General features: G+C 40.8%; 1 protein-coding gene across 3 annotated transcripts in view; it reads left to right on the forward strand.

Annotated features, from left to right (window-relative positions):
* FAM81A (family with sequence similarity 81 member A) overlaps positions 1-18,969 on the forward strand; it is a 112,425-nt gene extending 93,456 nt beyond the window's left edge. For all 3 annotated transcript variants that reach the window (XM_046007407.1, XM_046007406.1, XM_046007408.1), the window contains exons 7-9: positions 3,644-3,779; positions 5,344-5,539; positions 15,133-18,969. In XM_046007407.1, the coding sequence (XP_045863363.1) occupies positions 3,644-3,779; positions 5,344-5,539; positions 15,133-15,257 (457 nt within the window). In that variant the 3' untranslated portion in view covers positions 15,258-18,969. The remainder of the gene's footprint in view (positions 1-3,643; positions 3,780-5,343; positions 5,540-15,132) is intronic.
* Positions 18,970-21,287: the final 2,318 nt, after the last annotated feature.

A 21,287-nucleotide genomic window follows, 5' to 3' on the forward strand; every position in this document is an offset into this window, starting at 1 on the left:
AGCTCAGCCTGCAGCCCGTAATCATGGAGTCCAAATAGAAGCACTGCCCAGCCAGGGAACACAGTCTGAGACCTCAGCCGATCAGAGGTCATTCTCAGTGCAGTTAGCAGTTCTGTTTGATCATGTAGTGTAGCCCAGCAGCTCTGTTTAAATGCAGAGCCCAGCTAGTAGGCCCATCTGACTGCGGAGCCCAGCCAGTGTTTCCCCCCACCCCCTGACCTTAGAGCAGAAGCAGAAGCCCTGTCCAACTAGAAACCTAACAGACATGTAGAACTTTCTATCCAACAGTAGCAGAATACAAATTCCTCTTAAGTGCACATAGAATACTCTCTAGGATAGATCATATTTTAGGTCACAAAGCCAATCTTTTTTTTTTTTTTTTAAAGATTTTATTTATTTATTTGACAGAGAGAGATCACAAGTAGGCCGAGAGGCAGGCAGAGGGAAAGGGAGAAGCAGGCTTCCTGCTGAGCACGGAGGCGGATGCCGACCTTGATCCTAGGACCCTGGAATCATGACCTGAGCTGAAGGCAGATGCTTAACTGACTGAGCCACCCAGGCGCCCCTGACAAAACAAGTCTTAAGTAAATTAAAGAAGATCAAAATCATATCAAGTATCTCTTTTAACTACAATGGCATGAAACTAGAAATCAATAATAGGAAAATTGGAAAATTTACAAATATGTGGATATCAAACAACACATGGCTCAAAGAAAATCACAAGGGAAATTCAGAAAATCTTGAAATAATTGAAATAATTATGGGAGTGCAGCCAAAGCACTTTTATGAGGAAAGTTTGCAGTAATAAATGCCTACATTAAGAAAAAGGAAAGATCTTGAATAAACAACCTAAATTTATACCTTAAGGAATTAGAAAACAAAGAACAAACTAAGAACAAAAATAGCAGGAGGAAGGAAATCATAAAGATTAGGCCAAAAATAAATGAAATAGAGCATAGAAAACAATAGAAAAACAATGGGATGGGGCACCTGGGTGGCTCAGTAGGTTAAGTCTCTGCCTTTGGCTCAGGTCATGATCTCAGGATCCTGGGATCGAGCCCCACATCAGGCTCTGTGCTCAGTGGGGAGCCTGCTTCCCCCTCTTTCTCTGTCTGCTGCTCTGCCTATTTGTGATCTCTCTCTCTCTGTCAAATAAATAAATAAGATCTTTGAAAAAAAGAAAAAAGAAAAACAATGGGAAAAACGGATTAAACTAATTATTGGATTTTTTTTTTTAAAGATTACACCACATTGGGGGCACCTGGGTGGCTTAGTGGGTTAAGCCTCTGCCTTTGGCTCAGGTCATGATCTCAGGGTCCTGGGATCGAGCCCCGCATCGGGCTTTCTGCTCAGCAGGGAACCTGCTCCCCACCACCCCCCTGCCTGCCTCTCTGCCTACTTGTGATCTCTCTCTCTCTGTCAAATAAAATCTTAAAAAAAAAAAAAAAAGATAGACCACATTGAAAAACCTTTAGACAGACTAACCAAGGGGAAAAAAAAAGAAGACTCAAAATTACAAATGAAAGAGGAGACATTGTAATTGATAGTACAAAAATACAAAGGATCAAAAGAGACTACCATTAACAATCATATGCCAAGGGCGCCTGGGTGGCTCAGTGGGTTAAAGCCTCTGCCTTCAGCTCAGATCATGATCCCGGGGTCCTGGGATCAAGCCCCACATCGGGCTCTCTGCTCAGCAGGGAGCCTGCTTCCTCTTCTCTCTGCCTGCCTCTCTGCCTACTTGTGATCTCTGTCAAATAAATAAATAAAATCTTAAAAAAAAAAAAAACAATCATATGCCAACAAATTGGATAACTAGAAGAAATGGATAAATTCCTGGAAACATAAAACCTATCAAGACAGAATCAGAAGAAAAAGAAAATCTGAACAGACTAATAACTAAGTAAGGAGATTGAATCACAGTCCAAAACTTCCCAACAAAGAAAAGCCCAGGAACAGGAGCCTTTAAGGAATAATACTACCAAAATTTAAAGCAGAATTAACACCAATCATTCTCAAACACTTCCAAAAAAATTAAAGAGGAGGAAACACTTCTAAACTCATTTTATAAATCCAGCATTACCGTGGTACCAAGGACAGGCCAATATCCCTGATGAACACAGATGTAAAAATTCTCAACAAAATGCTAATGAACCAAATTCAACAGCAAATTAAAAGGATCTTACACCATGATCAAGTGGCATTTATCCCTGGGATGCAAGGATGGTTTGATATAGGCAAATAAATAAATGTGATACACCACATTAACAGAATGAAGTATAAAAAAAATCATGATTATCTCAATAATGTGGAAAAGGCATTTGACAAAATTTGTAACCTTTTCGTGATAAAGACTTCCAACAAATTGGTTATAGGAAAAATGTATTTTGACATAATAAAGGACATATATGACAAGCCCATAGAAAATAATCTACTCAGCAGTGAAAAGCTGAAAGCTTCTCCTCTAAAATCAGGAACAAGGTGGGGGTGTTCACTCTCCCACTCATGTTGAACACAGTACTGGAGGTCGTAGCCCGGGCACTTAGGCAAGAAAAAGGAATAAAAGGCATCCAAATCAGAAAAAGAGAAGTAAAATTATCCCTGTTTACAGATGGTGTGATCTTATATAGAGACACTCTAAAGACCACATCAGAACACTGTTAGAATAATGAATGCATTAAAGTCATGTGCTCTCTGGCCGGTCTTTGTGGTCAGGCAGGGCTGCAGGCTGAGCTACACAGTTGCATGGGACTAGGAGTTGGCTTTCTGCCCATATAAGGCCCAGAAGCTTTTTTTATAGTGGCATGGCCCTGGAAGTTGTACCTGCCACTCTTACATGTGTCCCATTGCCGAAGCTGGTCACATGGCCACACGTAGCTGCAAGAGAGGCTGGGGACGTAGTCTTTGGTCAGCCACACATCTGAGGATTTCTTAATAGGAAAGAAGAGGAAAACAGGTAGAGCAGATAATTAGGGTCTTCTACCACAGTGTCCATTTTATTATTACTGTTATTATTTAAGTCATGTGTTCTTTCCTACTTTTATTCCATTTCATAAAAAATGAATACAAAAGTAATGAAGGGAAGTTAGCAAGCGTGGAGTATTATTTGGAAAGGATGAGGACCAGAGGAATGGAAAGTGGTTTTTGTTTTTTTTTTCCTTTCAGTTTGCTTTTTGGTTTAAATTAGGAAATATCTCTATGGGCAAGAGCAATTTGGAGAACATTCTAGAGAAAGGCAGTCAGGCTCTAGTCCTGGGAGAGAACAGGGAGAGGGAGGAAGAGCCCAGGGAAAGAGGAGGCTGGAAGTGTGTCTTCTGAGCCAAGAGCACCGGGCACCCTGGGAAGGCAGAGATGAGCACCTGGCATGGCTGTGTGTCACTCTGACACCTTCACACCCTCCCCATCAGGTCTTCAGCAGTAGAAAGTATTATCAGGTGCTTGTCTGTTGTATCCTCCTTCCCTGCCCCCCCATCCCTACCCCCAATTTAGTGCTAAGGGCAGTTCTAAAGGGAAGGTAAGCTTGTAATTCTGAGGGAGCCAAGGTTCATGCTGACATATTTATGAGAAATTTGATAGAGACTGAAGTTGTATGTTGTAATTTTATGGTTGTTTTACGTCTAACTTGCTGATTTTCTTATTTTAGATTTAAAGGTACAATTGAGGAACTCAGTAATGAGATTTTATCTGCACGGAATTGGTTGCAACAGGAACAAGAACGGATAGAGAAAGAACTTCTACAGAAAATTGATCAGCTTTCCTTGGTCGTTAAGGAAAACAGTGTAGGTATTGATGTATGGCATAATATAGTAAAATTATTCAGCGGAGACCTGTAATGTTCGTGAATAATCCCTAGCAAATTTGCATTGATTGATTTAGCACCATATTAAGCTGCTCAGTTGTTTCTTGCCTTAGAATCCTTTCTTTTTCTATGTTTGTTATAAAGAGAGCACTTGGGCTTGTTTCGGTTAATAAAGGCAAAGTAGAAAATTTCAGCACTTTCAGCTAAGGTGAATTTAAGTCAAGACCTTCATGAACCAAATTGACCACCTGCATTTCTAAGTAAAACTAACTACAAACTTCATTCTACTTTGGTTGAATTTCATCATCTGGAAAACACAGTCTCGACTAGGTTTCTCCCGCTCAGCCCCTCTGTCACACTATAACCACGGATGCAGAGACATGGACAGCACGTCCACAAAATCTACCCTTTTCCCCCTCCATTTTCCTTTGATTTTTACCCCACTCTCCCAGAGAATGAAGGCTTGCAGAACTGCTCAAAAACCCTCAGGAAAGCCTTGCTTGTAAAGTGTTCAAAACCAGTAAGCTCTGAAAATGGTATTTGGCAGGAAATATTTTTTTGGTTTGGTGATTTAGCCTGACCATCTTCCTCTCCCTCCTCTTTTCTTGCACTGCTTCCTCCTATTGGACTTTGATGAAACAGAAGCATCAGGAGCAATTTCCATGTCTGACTCTGCTGTTTCTCAGGGCTGAGCTGCTCTCTAAGCAGACTGCATTGTAGAACATTAAGAGAGCTAGGTCATGCAGTAGTCCACTTACAGCTCTGTTTATAGTCTTGACCTCCAAAGCTTACACACAGATGCAGATTCCTGTAAAAACCAGGCATGTTGGAAAGAAAAGACAATATTTAATATTTCAAATATTTCTTTAAGTATTCTCCCATACATTATCAGATCTACTGGTTGATTTACTTAGGTTCATACTACTACATTTTTGGGCTTCTGTGGTCTTTGGATAACTGTTTATTTTTACATGTGGACTGGTTAATAACTAACAGTAAACCCCAGGAGAATAGCATCATATTTCTCTTTCACATAAAAGCTATCTGGAGATAGGGAATGCAGGACTGATGTGGTAGCTTATCATTTCTCAACAACCCATGATTCTTCTGGCTCAGCTCTGCCAGTTCTAGAGAGTGACACTTGTTCTCATAGTTCAGTGTGGCCACTAGTGCTCTGGCCATTACGTCTGAATTCCAGGAACAGAAGGAAGCCAAAAGGGTAGGCCTCAGTTCCCTTTTAGCTTTTCCTGGAAGCTGCCACACACCCTTCTACTTATATCTCATTGACCAGAACTTCATCTTTATGGTCAAACTAAACTCAGGAGACAGCAGAAAATGTAGTCTTAATTCTGGATGAGCTTACAGTCAGCTGAAAATCAGGGGTCTGTTAAGGAAACAGGGGAGTGGATGGTTGAGCAAGCAACAAGTCACCTTTGTGATTCTCTTCCCTGCAGATTATTGTTAAGTGATACTGTGACTGATGCAGGTACAGGATAGACTTTCCTTTTGGAATAACCAGGTGCAATTCTTCTCATGGATCTCAGGGAGCCAGCGAAAGGGACATGGAGAAGAAGCTCAGCCAGATGTCAGCCAGACTTGACAAAATAGAAGAAAGTCAGAAGAAGAATATGGAAGTGCAGAGAACAAAACAGGAAGAGGAGAAAGTGCATGGGCGCATCAGCAAGCTGGAGTTACAGATGAATGAGGACATGAAGGAAATGAAAGCAGAAGTTGATGCTGGTAGGCCAAAAAGCAGATGGCTCTTATGGGCTATTTTCTTTTCTTTTCTCTCCCTTTTTTTAATTGTTAGTCTTTATTCTTTTTTAAAAAATGTTTTTTATTTAGATTCAATTAGTTAACATATGATATATTATTAGTTTCAGAGGTAGAGGTCAGTGATTCATCATTTTTCTATAATATCCAGTGCTCATTACATCATATGTCCTCCTTAGTGTCCATCATCCAGTTACCCCATCCTCCAATACCACCCCCCCCCCCCCCAGCAATCCTGTTTCTTTCCAATGATTAACACTCTCTTATGGTTGGTCTCCCTCTCCGATTTCATCTTATTTTATTTTTTCTTTTCTTCCCCATGTTCATCTGTTTTGAGATGAATGAGATCATATCAGTGAGATCCACGCATTAGTGAGATCATATGATAATTGTCTTTCTCTGATTGATTTATTTTGCTTGGAATAATACCCTCTAATCCCATCGGATCATTGCAAATGGCAAGATTTCATTTTTTTGATGGCTGAGTAGTATTGTATGTGTGTGTGTGTGTGTGTGTGTGTATATATATGCCACATCTTCTTTATCCATTCATCTGTCAGTGGACATTTGGGCTCTTTCCGTAGTTTGGCTATTGTGGACATTGCTGCTATAAACATTGGGGTGCACGTGCCCCTTCGTATCACTACATTTGTATCTTTGGAGTAAATACCCAGTAGTGCAATTGCTGGGTCATAGGGTAGCTCTATTTTCAACTTTTTGAGGAACCTCCATGCTGTTTTCCAGAGTAGCTGCACCAGCTTGCATTCCCACCAACAGTGTAGGAGGGTTCCCCGTTCTCCGCATTCTCACCAATACCTGTTGTTTCCCGACTGGTTAATTTTAGCCATTCTGACTGGTATGAGGTGGTATCTCACTGTGGTTTTGATTTGTATTTCCCTGATGCTGAGTGATATGGAGCACTTTTTCATGTGTCTGTTGGCTATTTGGATGTCTTCTTTACAGAAATGTCTGTTCATATCTTCTCCCCATTTCTTGATTAGATTATTGTTCTTTGGGTGTTGAGTTTGATAAATTCTTTATAGCTTTTGTATACTAGCCCTTCATCTGATAAGTCATTTGCAAATGTCTTTTCCCATTCTCTTGGTTGTCTTTTGTTTGACTGTTTGTTGACTGTTTCCTTTGCTGTGTAAAAGCTTTTGATCTTGATGAAGTCCCAACAGTTCATTCTTGTCCTTGCTTCCCCTTGTCTTTGGTGATGTTTCTAGGAAGAAGTTGCTGCAGCTGAGGTCAAGGGGTTACTGCCTGTGTTCTCCTCAAGGATTTTCTTGGATTCCTGTCTCACATTGAGGTCTTTCATCCATTTTTAGTCTGTTTTTATGTGGTGTCAGGAAAATGGCCCAGCTTCATTCTTCTGCATGTGGTTGTCCAGTTTTTCCAAAACCGTTTATTGAAGAGACTCTTTTTTCCGTTGGGTATTATTTCCTGCTTTGTTGAAGATTTGTTGACCATAGAGTTGAGGGTCCATTTCTGGGCTCTTTATTCTGTTCCATTGATCTATGGGTCTGTTTTTGTGCCAGTACCATACTGTCTTGATGATGACAGCTTTGTAATAGAGCTTGAAGTCTGGAATGGTGATGCCACCAGTTTGGGGGTTTTTGGTTTTATTGTTTTTTCAACATTCCTTAGGCTATTCAGGGTCTTTTCTGGTTCCATATGAATTTTAGGATTATTTGTTCCAGCTCTGTCAAAAAAATTGATGGTATTTTGATAGGGATTGCACTGAATCTACAGATTGCTCTAGGTAACAGACATTTTAGCAATATTTGTTCTTCCAGTCCATGAGCATGGAACATTTTTCCATTTCTTTATGGTCTTTCTCAATTTCTTTCATGAGTGCTCTATAATTTTCTGAGTACTGGTCCTTTGAGTCTTTGGTTAGGTTTATTCCTACATATCTTAGGGTTTGGGTGCAATTGTAAATGGGATCTACTCCTTAATTTCTCTTTCTTCTGTCTCATTGTTAGTGTAGAAATGCAACTGATTTCTGTGCATTGATTTTATATCCTACCACTTTGCTGAATTCCTGTATGAGTTCTAGCAATTTGGGGATGGAGTCTTTTGAGTTTTCCACATACAGTATCACATCATCTGCAAAGAGTGAGAGTTTGACTTCTTCTTTGCTGATTCAGATGCCATTTATCTTTTTTGTTTTCTGATTGCTGAGGCTAGGACTAATAATACTATGTTGAACAGCAGTGGTGATAGTGAATATCCCTGCTGTGTTCCTGACCTTAGGAGAAAACCTCTCAGTATTTTCTTCTTTGAGAATGATATTCACTGTAGGCTTTTTTTTATATGGCTTTTATGATATTGAAATATGTTTCCTCTATCCCTGCACTGTGGAGAGTTTTAATCAAGAAAGAGTGCTGTACTTTGTCAAATGCTTTTTCTGCATCTATTAAGAGGATCATTTCTTTTTCTTTTTCATTTCTTTCTTTTCATTTCTTCTTTTCATTTCTTTCTTTTATTGATATCGTGTATATCACATTGATTGATTTGGGGATGTTGAACCAACCTTGCAGCCCAGGAATAAATCCCAGTTGGTTGTGGTGAATAATCTTTTTAATATACTGTTGGATCCTATTGGCTAGTGTCTTGGTGAGAATTTTTGCATCAATATTCCTCAGAGATATTGAACTATAATTCTCCTTTTTGGTGGTGTCTTTGCTTTTGGGATCAAGGTAATAATGCTGGCCTCATAGAAAGAGTTTGGAAGTTTTCCTTCCATTTCTATGTTTTCAAACAGTTTCAGAACAATAGGTGTTAATTCTTCTTTAAATGTTTAGTAGAATTCCCTTGGGCAGCCATCTGGCCCTGGACTGTTATTTGTTGGGAGATTTTTGATGATAGGTTCAATTTCCTTGCTGGTTATGGGTCTGTTCAGATTTTCTATTTCTTCCTGGTTCACTTTTGGTACTTTATATGTCTCTAGGAATGCATCCATTTCTTCCAGATTGTCTAATTTGTTGGCATATAGTTGCTCATAATATGTTCTTGTAATTGTATTTCTTCAGTGTTGGTTGTGATCTCTCCTCTTTCATTCATGATTTTATTTACTTGGGTCTTGTCTCTTTTCTTTTTAGTAAGTCTAGCAGGGGGTTATCAATCTTATTCTTTCAAAGAACCAGCTCCTCATTTCATTGATCTGTTCTATTCTTTTTTTGGTTTCTATTTCACTGATTTCTGCTCTAATCTTTATTAATTCTTTTCTCCTGCTGGGTTTAGGTTTTATTTACTGTTCTTTCTCCAGCTCTTTTAGGTGTAAGATTAACTTGTGTATTTGAGATCTTTCTTGTTTCTTGAGAAAGGCTTATATCGCCATATACTTCCATCTTACAATCACCTTTGCTGCATCCCAAAGGTTTTGAACAGTTTTGTTTTCATTTTCATTTGTTTCCATGAATTTTTTCAATTATTCTTTAATTTCCTGGTTAACCCATTCATTCTTTAGTAGGATGCTCTTTAACCTCCAACTTTCCTCTTGTGGTTGAGTTCCAGTTTCAAAGCATTGTGGTCCAAAAATATGCAGGGAATGATCCCAGTCTTTTGGTACCAGTTGAGACCTGATTTGTGACCCAGGATCTGATCTATACTGGAGAATGTTTCATGTGCACTCGAGAAGAATGTATATTCTGTTGCTTTAGGGTAGAATGCTCTGAATATATCTGTGAAGTCCATCTGGTCCAGTGTGTTATTCAAAGCTGTTGTTTCCTTGTTGATCATCTGCTTAGATGATTTGTTCATTGCAGTGAATCGGGTGTTAAAGTCCCCTACTATTACTGTATTATTATCTATGTGTTTCTTTAATTTTGTTACTAATTGGTTTATGTAATTGGCTGCCCCCATGTTAGGGGCATAAATATTTACAATTGTTAGATCTTCTTGTTGGATAGACACTTAAATTATGACACAGTGTCTCTCCTCATCTCTTATTACAGTCTTCAGTTCAAAATCTAATTTGTCTGGGGACGCCTGGGTGGCTCAGTTGGTTACGTGTCTGACTTCAGCTCAGGTCATGATCTCAGGGTCCTGGCATTGCGTCCTGCATTGGGCTCATTGCTCAGTGGAGAGCCTGTCTCTTCTGCCTGCCTCTCCCCCTGCTTGTGCTCTCTCTGTCTTTCTCCCTCTCACTGACAAATAAATAAAATCTTTAGAAAAAAATCTAATTCGTCTGGTATAAGGATTGCCTTTTTGATTTCTGTTTTTTAGATTTTAGTTCTTTTATTTCTTCAGAAAAGGATTCTCTAGTGTCTTTGCTTTTTTTAAACTAGTATCTTTATAACCGTTATTCTGAACTCTATTTCCGACATCTTACTTATTTCCATACTGATTAGATCCCTGGCAGTCAGTATTGCCTCTTGTTCTCTTTTTTGAGATGAGTGTTTCCGTCTTGTTGTTCTGTGCAGAGATGAACAGATGAATGTGAGAAAAAAATACTAAAATGGCAACAACAACCCAAGAGAAATATATACTAAACAAATGAGAAGAGACCCAAAACTGAAAAGAAGAAAATTCTTAAAAAGGATATAATCAGACAGGTGAACAGAACAGAGCACTATACTGTATCTTGAGTGTATTTTGTTTGGTTTATTAGAAGAATCTACATCCCAAACTTGTAAAGAAAGAAGAACTTATATACTTACAAAAGTAAGATTAAATACATTTAAAGGATAGAATGTAATTGTAAAGATAAAAATGCAAAAAGACTTTAACAAAAAAAAAAAAAAAAAGAAAGAAAGAAAGAGAGAGAGAGAGAATATGATCAGTCAGTGAAGAGAACAGAGCCATACTCTAGATTCTGGGTGTATTTTAGTCTGTTTGTTAGAAGAAACTGCATCCCAAAATTATAAAGAAAGAAAGAAAAAAATATATATATATACACAAAAATAAAAATTAAATACAATGAAAGGATAAAATGTAACTGTAGAAATGAAAATAAAAAAGATTTTAAAAAATGAGTTGATAAAATAAGAAATTGGTAGGGGGTGCCTAGGTGGCTCAGTTGGTTAAGTGTCTGCCTTTGATTCAGGTCATGATCCCAGAGTCCTGGGATTGAGTTCCACATTGGCCTCCTTGCTTAGCATGGAGCCTGCTTCTCCCTCTGCCTGCCACCACCCCTTCCCCATTTGTGCTTGCTCTCTCTGACAAATAAATAAAATCCTTTAAAAAATAAGAAATTGATTGAAAAAGAGAAAAAAATAATATTAAGAGACTAAAGAATCATGGGGAAAAAATAATGAATTCTATAAGCTATATTCTCCTAGCGCTGGAGTTTTGCAGTTCTCTATGATATGTAAACTTGATTTTAACCAGATGTTCCTGCTGATCTTCTGGGGGAGGGGCCTGTTGCACTGATTCTCAGGTATTTTTGTACCACCCTTGCCAGGGTCCAGGCTAAGTAATCTGCTCCTGTTTAACTCTCCATGGCTTTTGTTTCCTGAAGGCTTTCATCCTTTAGAGGATGAGAATGAAAATGGTGGCCTCCCAATCTCCACCCCTGTAACCAGAAGCTCAGGGCCCCACTCCTCAGTGAGCCCTCAGGGAAAAGCAGTCAGTCATTCCCCCCTCCCTGGTCTCCATCTGCTCTGTGCTCACCCAGCCTGTGACTGAGCATTTCTGTCTCAGGCACATGACCCCATTTCCGGTTTCCAAGCCCTGCAACTCTTGTGGCACGCACCTGTACTGCTTCTCCCAGTGAAGGAAGGGGGTCTCACCTCTATTTGCTGCTTCCTGAGCCTGTGCTTGGAGAGCGGTCACCCAACTATGCCACAGTTCATGGTTTATGGCAACCCTGAGCTGAGAGCCCACTCCTGGGCTTCCTGATTCCAGCCAGCTTCCCTGCTCTGATGCCTGGAAGCTCTGCCACTCTCGGGCTCTCCTGGTCTTCCTGTGATCCCGGGGATCCTGAGACCATACTACCCCACCTAGGATCCCATCCCACTTCCCCTCCTGAGTGCTTTTCAGACAGGGATGCCCCTCACTGGAGCAGACTTCTAAAAGTTCCCATTTTGTGCTCCGCTGCTCTATCACTTGCTGGTAGTTGGCTGACAGAGGCTCCCAACCCCCGCAGTTATCTTCCCACATATTGCCTTGGATTCATTTCTCTGCACCTCCTACCTTGCAGAAAGTGGTCCCTTTTCTATTTGTAGAGTTGCAGGTATTCTTTTCTTAGCTCTCTGGTTGAGTTCACAGGTGTTCAGAATGTTTTGATAGCTATCCAGTTGAATTCCTGGCACCAGACGAATCTATGGTCTCCTACTCCTCTGCCATCTTGGACTCCCGCTCATGGGTTATGTTCAGTGGGATCTGAAAACCGGTTAATGAGTGTCCCCCTCAATTACCTGTGATCCCAGCTAACAGTAATCACAGTGAAATGTCATTAAGTGATTCTCTAAGTAGCTGTGCTGTATTGAATTAAAGCGTTGTTTCAGCTCTAAATACATAGAAAGCCACCACGAGGGACGGGCACACAAATGAACATTGCTCAGTTTGCAGCCGATGTGCACTTTCTTTCGTGCCATCTGCAGGTTCATTTCTGTTCATAGCCACGATCATTATGTCTCAGAAATGAACCTCTATCTTGACGTGGCTTTTGAAGACTTAATGTGGGCAGTATGCTACCATGGCAGCGAATGATTTTCCTCCTCTCCAAAGTCAACAGGGCCCATTAATTCACATTTGTTTAGAAGAAAGTTGTAAAGCTGATTTCCAGGTCTCTAGTACTGTCACATATAAAGGACTGGTTAGACTGGCTTACACTGTGAGCTTAGGAATACAGTCCTGGAACCAGTATGTGGAAGTTACTTGAAGACACGTTCTAACTCAGCATGAGGCAGGAGTATCCTCAGGTAATGGGTCCTAAAAAGGCACTCGTGGCCTTGTGAGCCTGAGAGCTCTTTGTGACTGAACGTGTTCAAGTGGAAGCTGGTTGGTTATGGTCAGGAAAGACAAGACAGTCTTACAGTGGCAGTCTTACAGTGTGACGAGGGACGCTGCATTATCGCCTAGCTCCTTCCAGTTCTAAGATTCCATAATTTTCTTCTGCAGAATCTACTTTGACCCACATGGAAATAAACGTAATTCGTTATCCCAAGAATAGTTTTGTTGTCACTACCAAAAGTTTATTATTTTATTTAAGTAGAAGTCACAGAGGTACCTGGGTGGCTCAGTTGGTTAAACGTCTACCTTCCACTCAGGTCATACTCTCAGGGTCCTGGGATCAAGCCCTGCATCAGGATCCCTGCACAGTGGGGAGCCTGTCGCTCCCCCTGCTTGCACACCCTCTCTCTCTGACAAATGAATAAATAAAATCTTTTTTTTAAGATTTTTTTTTAAGATTTTATTTATTTATTTGGCAGACAGAGATCACAAGTAGGCAGAGAGGCAGGCAGAGAGAGAAAGAGGAGGAAGCAGGCTCCCTGCTGAGCAGAGAGCCCAATGCGGGGCTCGATCCTAGGACCTTGAGATCATGACCTGAATGGAAGGCAGAGACTTTAACCCACTGAGCCACCCAGGTGCCCCTGAATAAATAAAATCTTAAAAAAAAAAAAAAGTAGAAGTCACAGCTCAATTTATTCATTGAAGAACTTGTGAAGATAAAAATGAATTTTTTTCTTTGTCTTTGGGGCTATTAAAATAATGGTATATGAATATTTCATCAGTGTTTAACTTCGCATCATTCCTTAGGGGGGTTCATTCCCTTCTATTCAACATGCCATTGAGGTAGTTAACATACACCTAATAAGAAGGGCAGATGAACTTTTTAAAAATAAAAAGATTTACTTTTTCCTACTCCAAAAACAATATTTCTTGTTTTCTTAATAGAAAGTAAGAAAGCACAAAATATTTTTTGAAACCCTCATAACTTTTCTCACCCAGGGTCATCTTTATATGTCATTTTATACATATATGTGCTTTTTCAAGTAAAGCTCATGCCATACATGCTGATTTTTCACCTACTCTTGTACATGTTGGATCTTTCTAGTCAATAAGAATGTTACTTATTTTTTAAAAAGATTTTATTTATCTATTTGACAGACAGAGATCACAAGTAGGCAGAGAGGCAGGCAGAGAGAGGGAGGGAAGCAGACGCCCTGCTGAGCAGAGAACCCGACGCGGGGCTCGATCCCAGGATTCTGGGATCATGACCTGAGCTGAAAGCAGAGGCTTTAACCCACTGAGCCACCCAGGCGCCCCAAGAATGTTACTTTTAATAAGTAATATTTATTCCTTATATGACATGAATTGTCAATAGAGAATATTTTCTGAGAGAAAATTCTTCCTTTCCTCCTAAAGATTTATTTATTTTGAGAGAGAGAGAGCGAGAGAGCACATGACAGTGAGTGGGAGGGGCTGAGGGAGAGACTCAGTGCTGAGCATGGAGCCCGACCCAGGGCTTGAGCCCAAGACCCTGAGATCGTGACCTGAGTTGAAATCCAGAGTTGGACCCTCAGCCAACCAACTGAGCTACCCAGGTGCCCCTGAGAGAAAATTCTAAATTTATTAATGAAGATGAGACCTTTTAAACATGTATTTTAAAAACCCATAGAAATACAGAATATAATATGAAATGCTTTTTGAGTGGGGAATTTTTTCTTTTGTTTTGCTTTTTATTTTGAAATTATTTCAAATTGAGAAAAACTGTAAGAAGAGTCCAAAAACTATTCCTCTTTCATAGAGACTAACCAATTGTTAACATTTTGGAATTTTTTTTTTTATCTCATTGGGTGATGGGAGCACGTGTGCGCGCGCGCATGCGTGTGTTTGTAAATACAATTTTTTTCCCTGGGTCATTTGTGAATAAGTTGCAGAAGTTACGATTCCTTTTTACTCCTTTATTATTTCGATCTATATGCCCTTAGGACAGGGCCATTCTCTTAAATAACTATAGTCCAGTGAAATATTGATGAAAATTTTTTTAACATTCAACTTTCACTGTTGTTTCCATTATAGCAGACCTTCCCTGGTCTAGGTTCTATTCCAGAATCATACAGCATAGACAATTGTCGTATTTCTTTATTTAGTGTGTTTTAATATGGATCAGTTCCTCGGTGATGTTACATCATTAAAGAATCCAGGCCAAAAGAGAATCCAGGCCAGTATTTTGTGGAATGTCAGTTTGGGCCTGTTTGCTTCCTCTTAATTAGTTTCACGTAGTGCATTTTGGACAGAAATGCCACAGAAGCAGGGTGTCCCTCACTTGTCAGGGAACCTTATCAGGGTATGTAATGTTGGTTTCTCCTGGTATTGGTGAAGTTAGCTTTGATCCCTTGGTTAAAGCAGGATCTGCCAGATTTCTCCGTTGTAATAGTTCCCTCCCTGCTTTGTAATTAGAAAGCAATCTGTAGGAAAAAAAAAAAAAAAAAAAAAAGCAATCTGTAGGGAGAGACTATAAAACTGTGTAACTATCCTGTTCCCTCGCAAACTTTTACTCCGGTAGTCTTAGCACCTATTGATAATTTTTGCCCAAATCAGCTGGGAAATTTGACACAACATTGTTTTTTAATATTAACTTTTGGAAAATTTACCTCTTCTTAAAGGGTTTACGGCCATCTATGAAAGCATAGGATCCCTCAGGCAAGTTCTTGAAGCCAAGATGAAGTTGGACAAGGACCAGCTGCAGAAGCAAATCCAGCAGATGCAGAAGCCAGAGCCCCCCATGTGAGGGGAGCTGGGACAAGGACCTCAGAAGTGGTTTTGCTGGTGGGGCGAGAGCCGGGTGCCACCATGGCCAGGCGGTCACTGCCTTCAGGAGTGTTCTATTCATGGCGTGCATGTGCCAAGCAATGTGTTTTCATGGGTCTAAATGTTTACCTTAAGTCTCGAAAACACTTCCTTTAAAAGTATTAAGTACAATTTTTGCCACTCTATTTCATTTCTCTAAATTCAATGGAATATCCTCCCGGCCCCTAGATTTGGAAAGGCTTTTGTCCCCCTTCATTTTATGAATGAAAAGACTTAACGACTTTCCTTCAATGCTTGATGCTCTAGCCAAGACTTTACTATTTTGAAAAATGTCATGGTGTTTTTTTTTTTAATTAAGAAACTAATGAATTGTCACAGGAATGTGTTAGCTCCTCACCCTAAATTAAGAGAATGTCCTGGTAGATTAGAATTCAACCCTTTAGTCCATATTTGGATTTTATTAATGTTACCTGTGCATTTCTCACATGGTTTCCTTCTTGTAAATCTTCTGTCTTTTGTAGGGAGAAGGGATTTAACTTTTGGAGAACCACCCCACACCCCCACCACCATTTATGTAATGAAGATAGCTTAAAGATTGATAACTGCCATATACATCGAAAATTAAAATGGAAACTTAAGATAATTATCTAGCTAATACAAGGCACAATATCCACATCGACCACCTACTTATACCAGGTTTTAATATTGAAAACTTTTTTCAATTATCTACAGCCTGTATAGTGATAGCCATATATTTAGTAATGGAATGGTGGTTAATAGTCTGTTTATTGCACAATTAATTGTTAATCATAATAGGACGTGAGAATTTTTCAGGCTTTATGATCTCCTCTAAATGTTTCCAAAATTGGCACAAAGTGCTAACTAAGGTTTATATATACTTCTTGTAACTGTATCCTGTGCCTTGGTTTTAACCACATCAATGCACTGTATCCTCTAAAAGTTTTACGGACAAAATAGAAGGCATGATAATACATCAGAATTATGATGTAAAAATGGGATCCTATGTAATTTTTAAATGTTCTAAAAATTTTATCACTGTTAAGACATTAGTCATTCAGTGTTATTAATGAAATAGAAATTCATACTTTTGTATGGACAGAGAATCAAATTGATATTGCATTTATAACACTGTCAAGAAATTTGCATTTTGAGCAGCTTTGTAGATGATGGGTGTTTTCTTTTCAATCGCCATATTTGATTAGTCATTGAAAATTGGCACCAGTGAAATTGTTCACCTGTGTTCGTACAAACCAATGGTGAGACACACACTGTTCTAAACTGTGAGGGTGCCCAGGAAAAAGAAAACAATTCTTTAAAGAATTTTTTAAAAAATTGTTTTTGTTTGCCAAGGACTCAGGAAAATTATTTTCTATTTTTAGGATAAATCATAAATGAAACATTTAACTGGCTATTACTGTTTGCCCATATAAAATATGCTGCTAAAGTAATAGTATTTTACAACTTCAGTGGCTGGACAAAAATACTTTTAAAATTTGGACCTGAGAAATCCTATAAGGAATATGTCATCCAACACGTAATTCCTTAATTTTGTCACAAATCTTAGCATCTCTATATAGGAAGACGATTTCCACTTAACAGTGAAAAAACAAAGGGAAATGCTCTTTTGCAATCAGAAAGTGAATTTCTTTTTGTGACAGAGTAAGCACATCTGGTACCGTTTTCCCTGTTGAAGCACAGGCCACAGAGCCGAGCGTTATGCCCCCTCCAGTGTCTCTCTCTTCCGTGGTCTCTGGAGGAGGAAGGGTCCGCACATGGGCCGCTTGGGGAGCGGGGCCCAGGGGGCCGGCCGGCCTCAGGTGGAGGGCTGACGTATGCAGGTGACAGCTGACTATCCACTGAGATTGCTCAGGTGCTCCCGATGCTGCTCACCTCTGTCAGGAGCTCCGGCAGGGGTTCTCCAGCCTGGCAACGTGCTGGAATGCTCCCGGGAGCTCGCAGAGCTACTGATGCCCGGGCTGTCCCCTCGGCCAGCGGAGCCGCAACCTCTGGGAGGTGAGACCCAGGCATCCATAGGCATCCAAGGCCCTCGGGGGATTCAGAGGCCACTGAGGCTGGAAGGCATTGAGCCGCAGTGGACTCTTAGGACCAAAGCCTAAATGACGATCAGCTTCCGTGTTCTTTCCTTCACCAGAAATTTGCAGTAAAAAAAGTAAAATTTCCAAATCCACGCAGTGTATGATTTTTAAATTTGAAAGTATTTGAGTGTGAGGCAACCTACTGGGAACTGGAAAGTCATGGGGAGCTGCTCTGTCTGGGGATCTTCGACGCCGCGGTGCCTTCTCACCTCTGGGCTCCTGCCAGCTGGCAGTTGCTAGGGTATGCTGTGCTCCTGTGCTGCGGTGTGTGTTCACTCATTTCATTGTGGCAGGAAGTACTGTTCGCTCCCCTGTTTTGCCGATGAGAAAAGTGGGTCACCTAAAGGTTGGACTACTTGCCCCAAATGCTGTCGCTAATACATGGGATCCAGGATTCACACCAGGCAGCCTACTTCCACAGTCCGGGCATCCAACCGGTACGCCACTATCCTACCTCTAAAGATACATCCTTACTTCCGGCATAACTCACTCACCAGGCCACCACCTACAGCCCCATCTCTATGGGACCTTCCGGCTCCACCATCAGAGCCCCTTTGCTCTTTAATGTCCCAGTTCCAAACACCTATGAGAGATACCTCAGTAGCTTTCCTTGGGTCAGAAGACCTCTGGTTTATTGTTGGGGCCAGTTGGTGCCACAGGACTGAGTGGTCCCAGGCATTTCAAGGCATTGGGCTATCCTACGCAGTAGACTGTGGTTCTGTGTCCTGGGAAATGAGTTACACTGGGTGACTGCAGAGCAGAACAGAAGAACAATTCCCTTTAAACCATGCTTCTCCCACCTGGCTTTCAGCCTGAAAAAACCCACAAACCACTCACGACATCCTGGAAACTCAGTGGTAACTAGATGGAGTTCTGTCACTGTCCTCCTCTAGCTGTGTGACCTCAGGCTGTTCTCTTAACCTTTCTAAATCTCAGTTTTCTCATCTGCAGAATGGAAATTAGAATTGTTTAAAAGAGGCAGATAGGTTATAATTTTTGAAACGTTAAAGTAGTTAATACAATATTGGGTATTAAGTGGTAAAATACGGAATATGGGAGAGGAGATATTGGTGGTGTAACATAGCAAGTATATGGGGGGGGGGGTGTGGTCCAAGTTTTGGCTCAAAGCATCCCATTCCCTGCTGGAATCCCAGCAGTGGTATCCCAGCCTGAGACACAGAAGAGCAGTAGAGGCTGGATGGAGAGATAAGTGGACAGGACCAGAATGGGGACAGTCCCTGAATGTGGGGCAGCTCTGGGCAGATTCTCACGCTACTCAGGCCCATCCCTGGAGCAAGCATGGCTTCCACAGGACTAAGCCTGGAATGAGGATCATCCACTGAAGGGCCAGTGTTGAGAGGGCTGTGATGGGTGGGATCAGACCCAGAAGGAGGAAGCAATGAATAAGCAAACTTATATACGTACAATGGAATACTATGCAGCCATAACAAGGGAAGAAATTCCAACACATGTTAAGCATGGATGAATCTTGAGGACGTTTTATTCAGTGAAATAAACAAGTCACAAAAAGACAAATGTTGTATGATTCCACTTGTATGAGGTATATAGAAGAGTCAAATTCATAGAAACAGAGTAGCATGATAGTTGCCAAGAGCTTGGGGGTCTGGTGGGGGGTGGAGAGCTAGTATAGAATGGGTACAGAGTTTCAGCTAGAGAAAAGGGAAAAGTTTTGATGGTGGTGATGGTTGCAAACAATGTGAATGTACATAATGCACTTAATGTACTTAATGATGCAGAACTATACATTTAAAAGTGGTTAGGGATGCCTGGGTGGTGCAGTTGGTTAAGTGTCCAACTCTTGGTTTCGGCTCAGGTTGTGATCTCAGGGTTGTGGGATCGAGCCCTGTGTTGGGCTCTGTGCTCAGGGGGAGTCTCCTTAAGACTTTCTCTCTCTCTGCCCCTCCCCTCCGTGCTCTCTCTCTCTGTCTAAAATACATAAATCTTAAATGGTTAAACTAGGGGCGCCTGGTGACTCAGTCAGTTAAACAGATGACTCTTGGTTTCGGCTTAGGTCATGATCTCAGGGTCATGGGATTGAGCCCCGTGATGGGCTCTGCACTCAGCGGGGAGTCGGCTTAGGACTCTCTCTCCCTCTGCCCCTCCCCCAGTCTCTCTCTCTCTCAAATAAGTTTTTTTAAAAAGATATATGGACTTTTTACTAATTTAACCATTTTTATTTATTTTTCATTTTTTTAAAGGTTATTTGAGAGAGAGCAAGTGAATTGGGGGGGGGAGGGCAGAGGGAGAGAGAGAGAGAGAAGCAGACTCCCCACAGAGCATGGAGCCTGGCACAGGGCTCCATCCCAAGACCCTGAGATCATGACCTGAGCCGAAATCAAGAGTCGGATGCTCAACCAACTGAGCCACCTGGCTGCCCAAAATATACATGTCTTACAGACAACAGAACAAAACAAGAGAAATGGATTCCTTAGCCATCCAGTTGAGCCTTCAGATGAGACTGCAGCCCTGAGAGCTTTACTGCACCCTCCTGAGAGGTATTAAGTCAGAGGTACCCAACTAAGCCATGCCCACACGTCTGACCCACAGAAACTGTGAGATAATAAGTATTTGTTGTTTTAAATTGCTACATTTTGGGGCAATTTATTATATGCAGCAGTAGGAAACTGATGCACTAGCACCGGTAATCTTTTTTTTTTCCTTTTTAAATAGTCTATACATTTATTTGACACAGAGAGAGAGAGAGAGAGAGAGAAAGAGCACAAGCAGGTGGAGGGGCAGGCAGAGGGAGAGGGAGAAGCAGTCTCCCTGCTGAGCAGGGAGCCGGATGCGGGGCTCGATCCCAAGACCCTGGGATCATGACCTGAGCTGAAGGCAGAAGCTTAACCAACTGAGTCATCCAGGCACCCCCGGCACTGAGTAATCTTGGCAGAATGAAATGTGTATTTCTTGTGCTACAAATTACATGTTCACATATATAATCTCATTTAATACATCTTCTAAGCAGGACATGATCTGAACTTATACTGAATGGCATATATACCTTATTCCATTTAATCTTTGTAATTATCCTGTTCGGTGTGTACTATTATTTCCATTTTGTGGATGGAACAGAGAGGGAGAAGTTGAATGTTAACTAATAGTACAGTTGACTCTTGACTAACACAGATTTGAACTGCACAGGCCCACTTACATGTGGATTTTTTTTTTATAAATACAGTACTGTAAATGTATTTTCTCTTATGGTTTTCTTAATAAAATTTTCTTTTTTCTAGCTTACTTTGTTGTAAGAATACAGTATATGATACATATAATTTACAAAATAGGTGTTAATTGACTATGTTATCAGTAAGGCGTCTGGTCAACAGCAGGCTATTAATAGTTAAGTTTGGGGGAAGTCAAATGTTAAACGCAGACTTTTGACTATGTAGGGGAAGTGGGGGAGGGTTGTTGGTGTCCCTAATCCCCTGCATTGTTCAAGGGTCAACTGTGTATAGAAGCTGGAAATGAAACAAAGCTCATATAGCTCATTAACAGAGGAGCAGGGATTTGAATCCATATCCATATCAAAGTCTAGGTTGCCATTTTGCTTTAAGAAAGTTACACTTAAGATGATTTGTTCAATCTAACAATAGTTTGGAAGCAGAATACTGTTTAGCTCAGTGCTTCCCAGAGTATCCCCAGACTGGAAGGATCAGCATTACCCGGCGGCTTATTAGAAATGTAAGCTGACAGCTCCGTGCCAGGCTTCCTGACTCAGGAACTCAGATGAGCTCAGCAATCAGCTTTAACAAGTCCTGCTGATGATTCTACTGCAGGTTAAATTTGAGAATCGCTGATCTAGAACCGCACTGTAGTACAGAAGCCCGTAGCCCACTTAAATTTAAATAGAATCAGAATTAAATAAATTTTAA

Source organism: Meles meles, chromosome 6 (assembly GCF_922984935.1).
Source record: "Meles meles chromosome 6, mMelMel3.1 paternal haplotype, whole genome shotgun sequence".
In the NCBI taxonomy this organism is placed as follows: Eukaryota; Metazoa; Chordata; class Mammalia; order Carnivora; family Mustelidae; genus Meles; species Meles meles.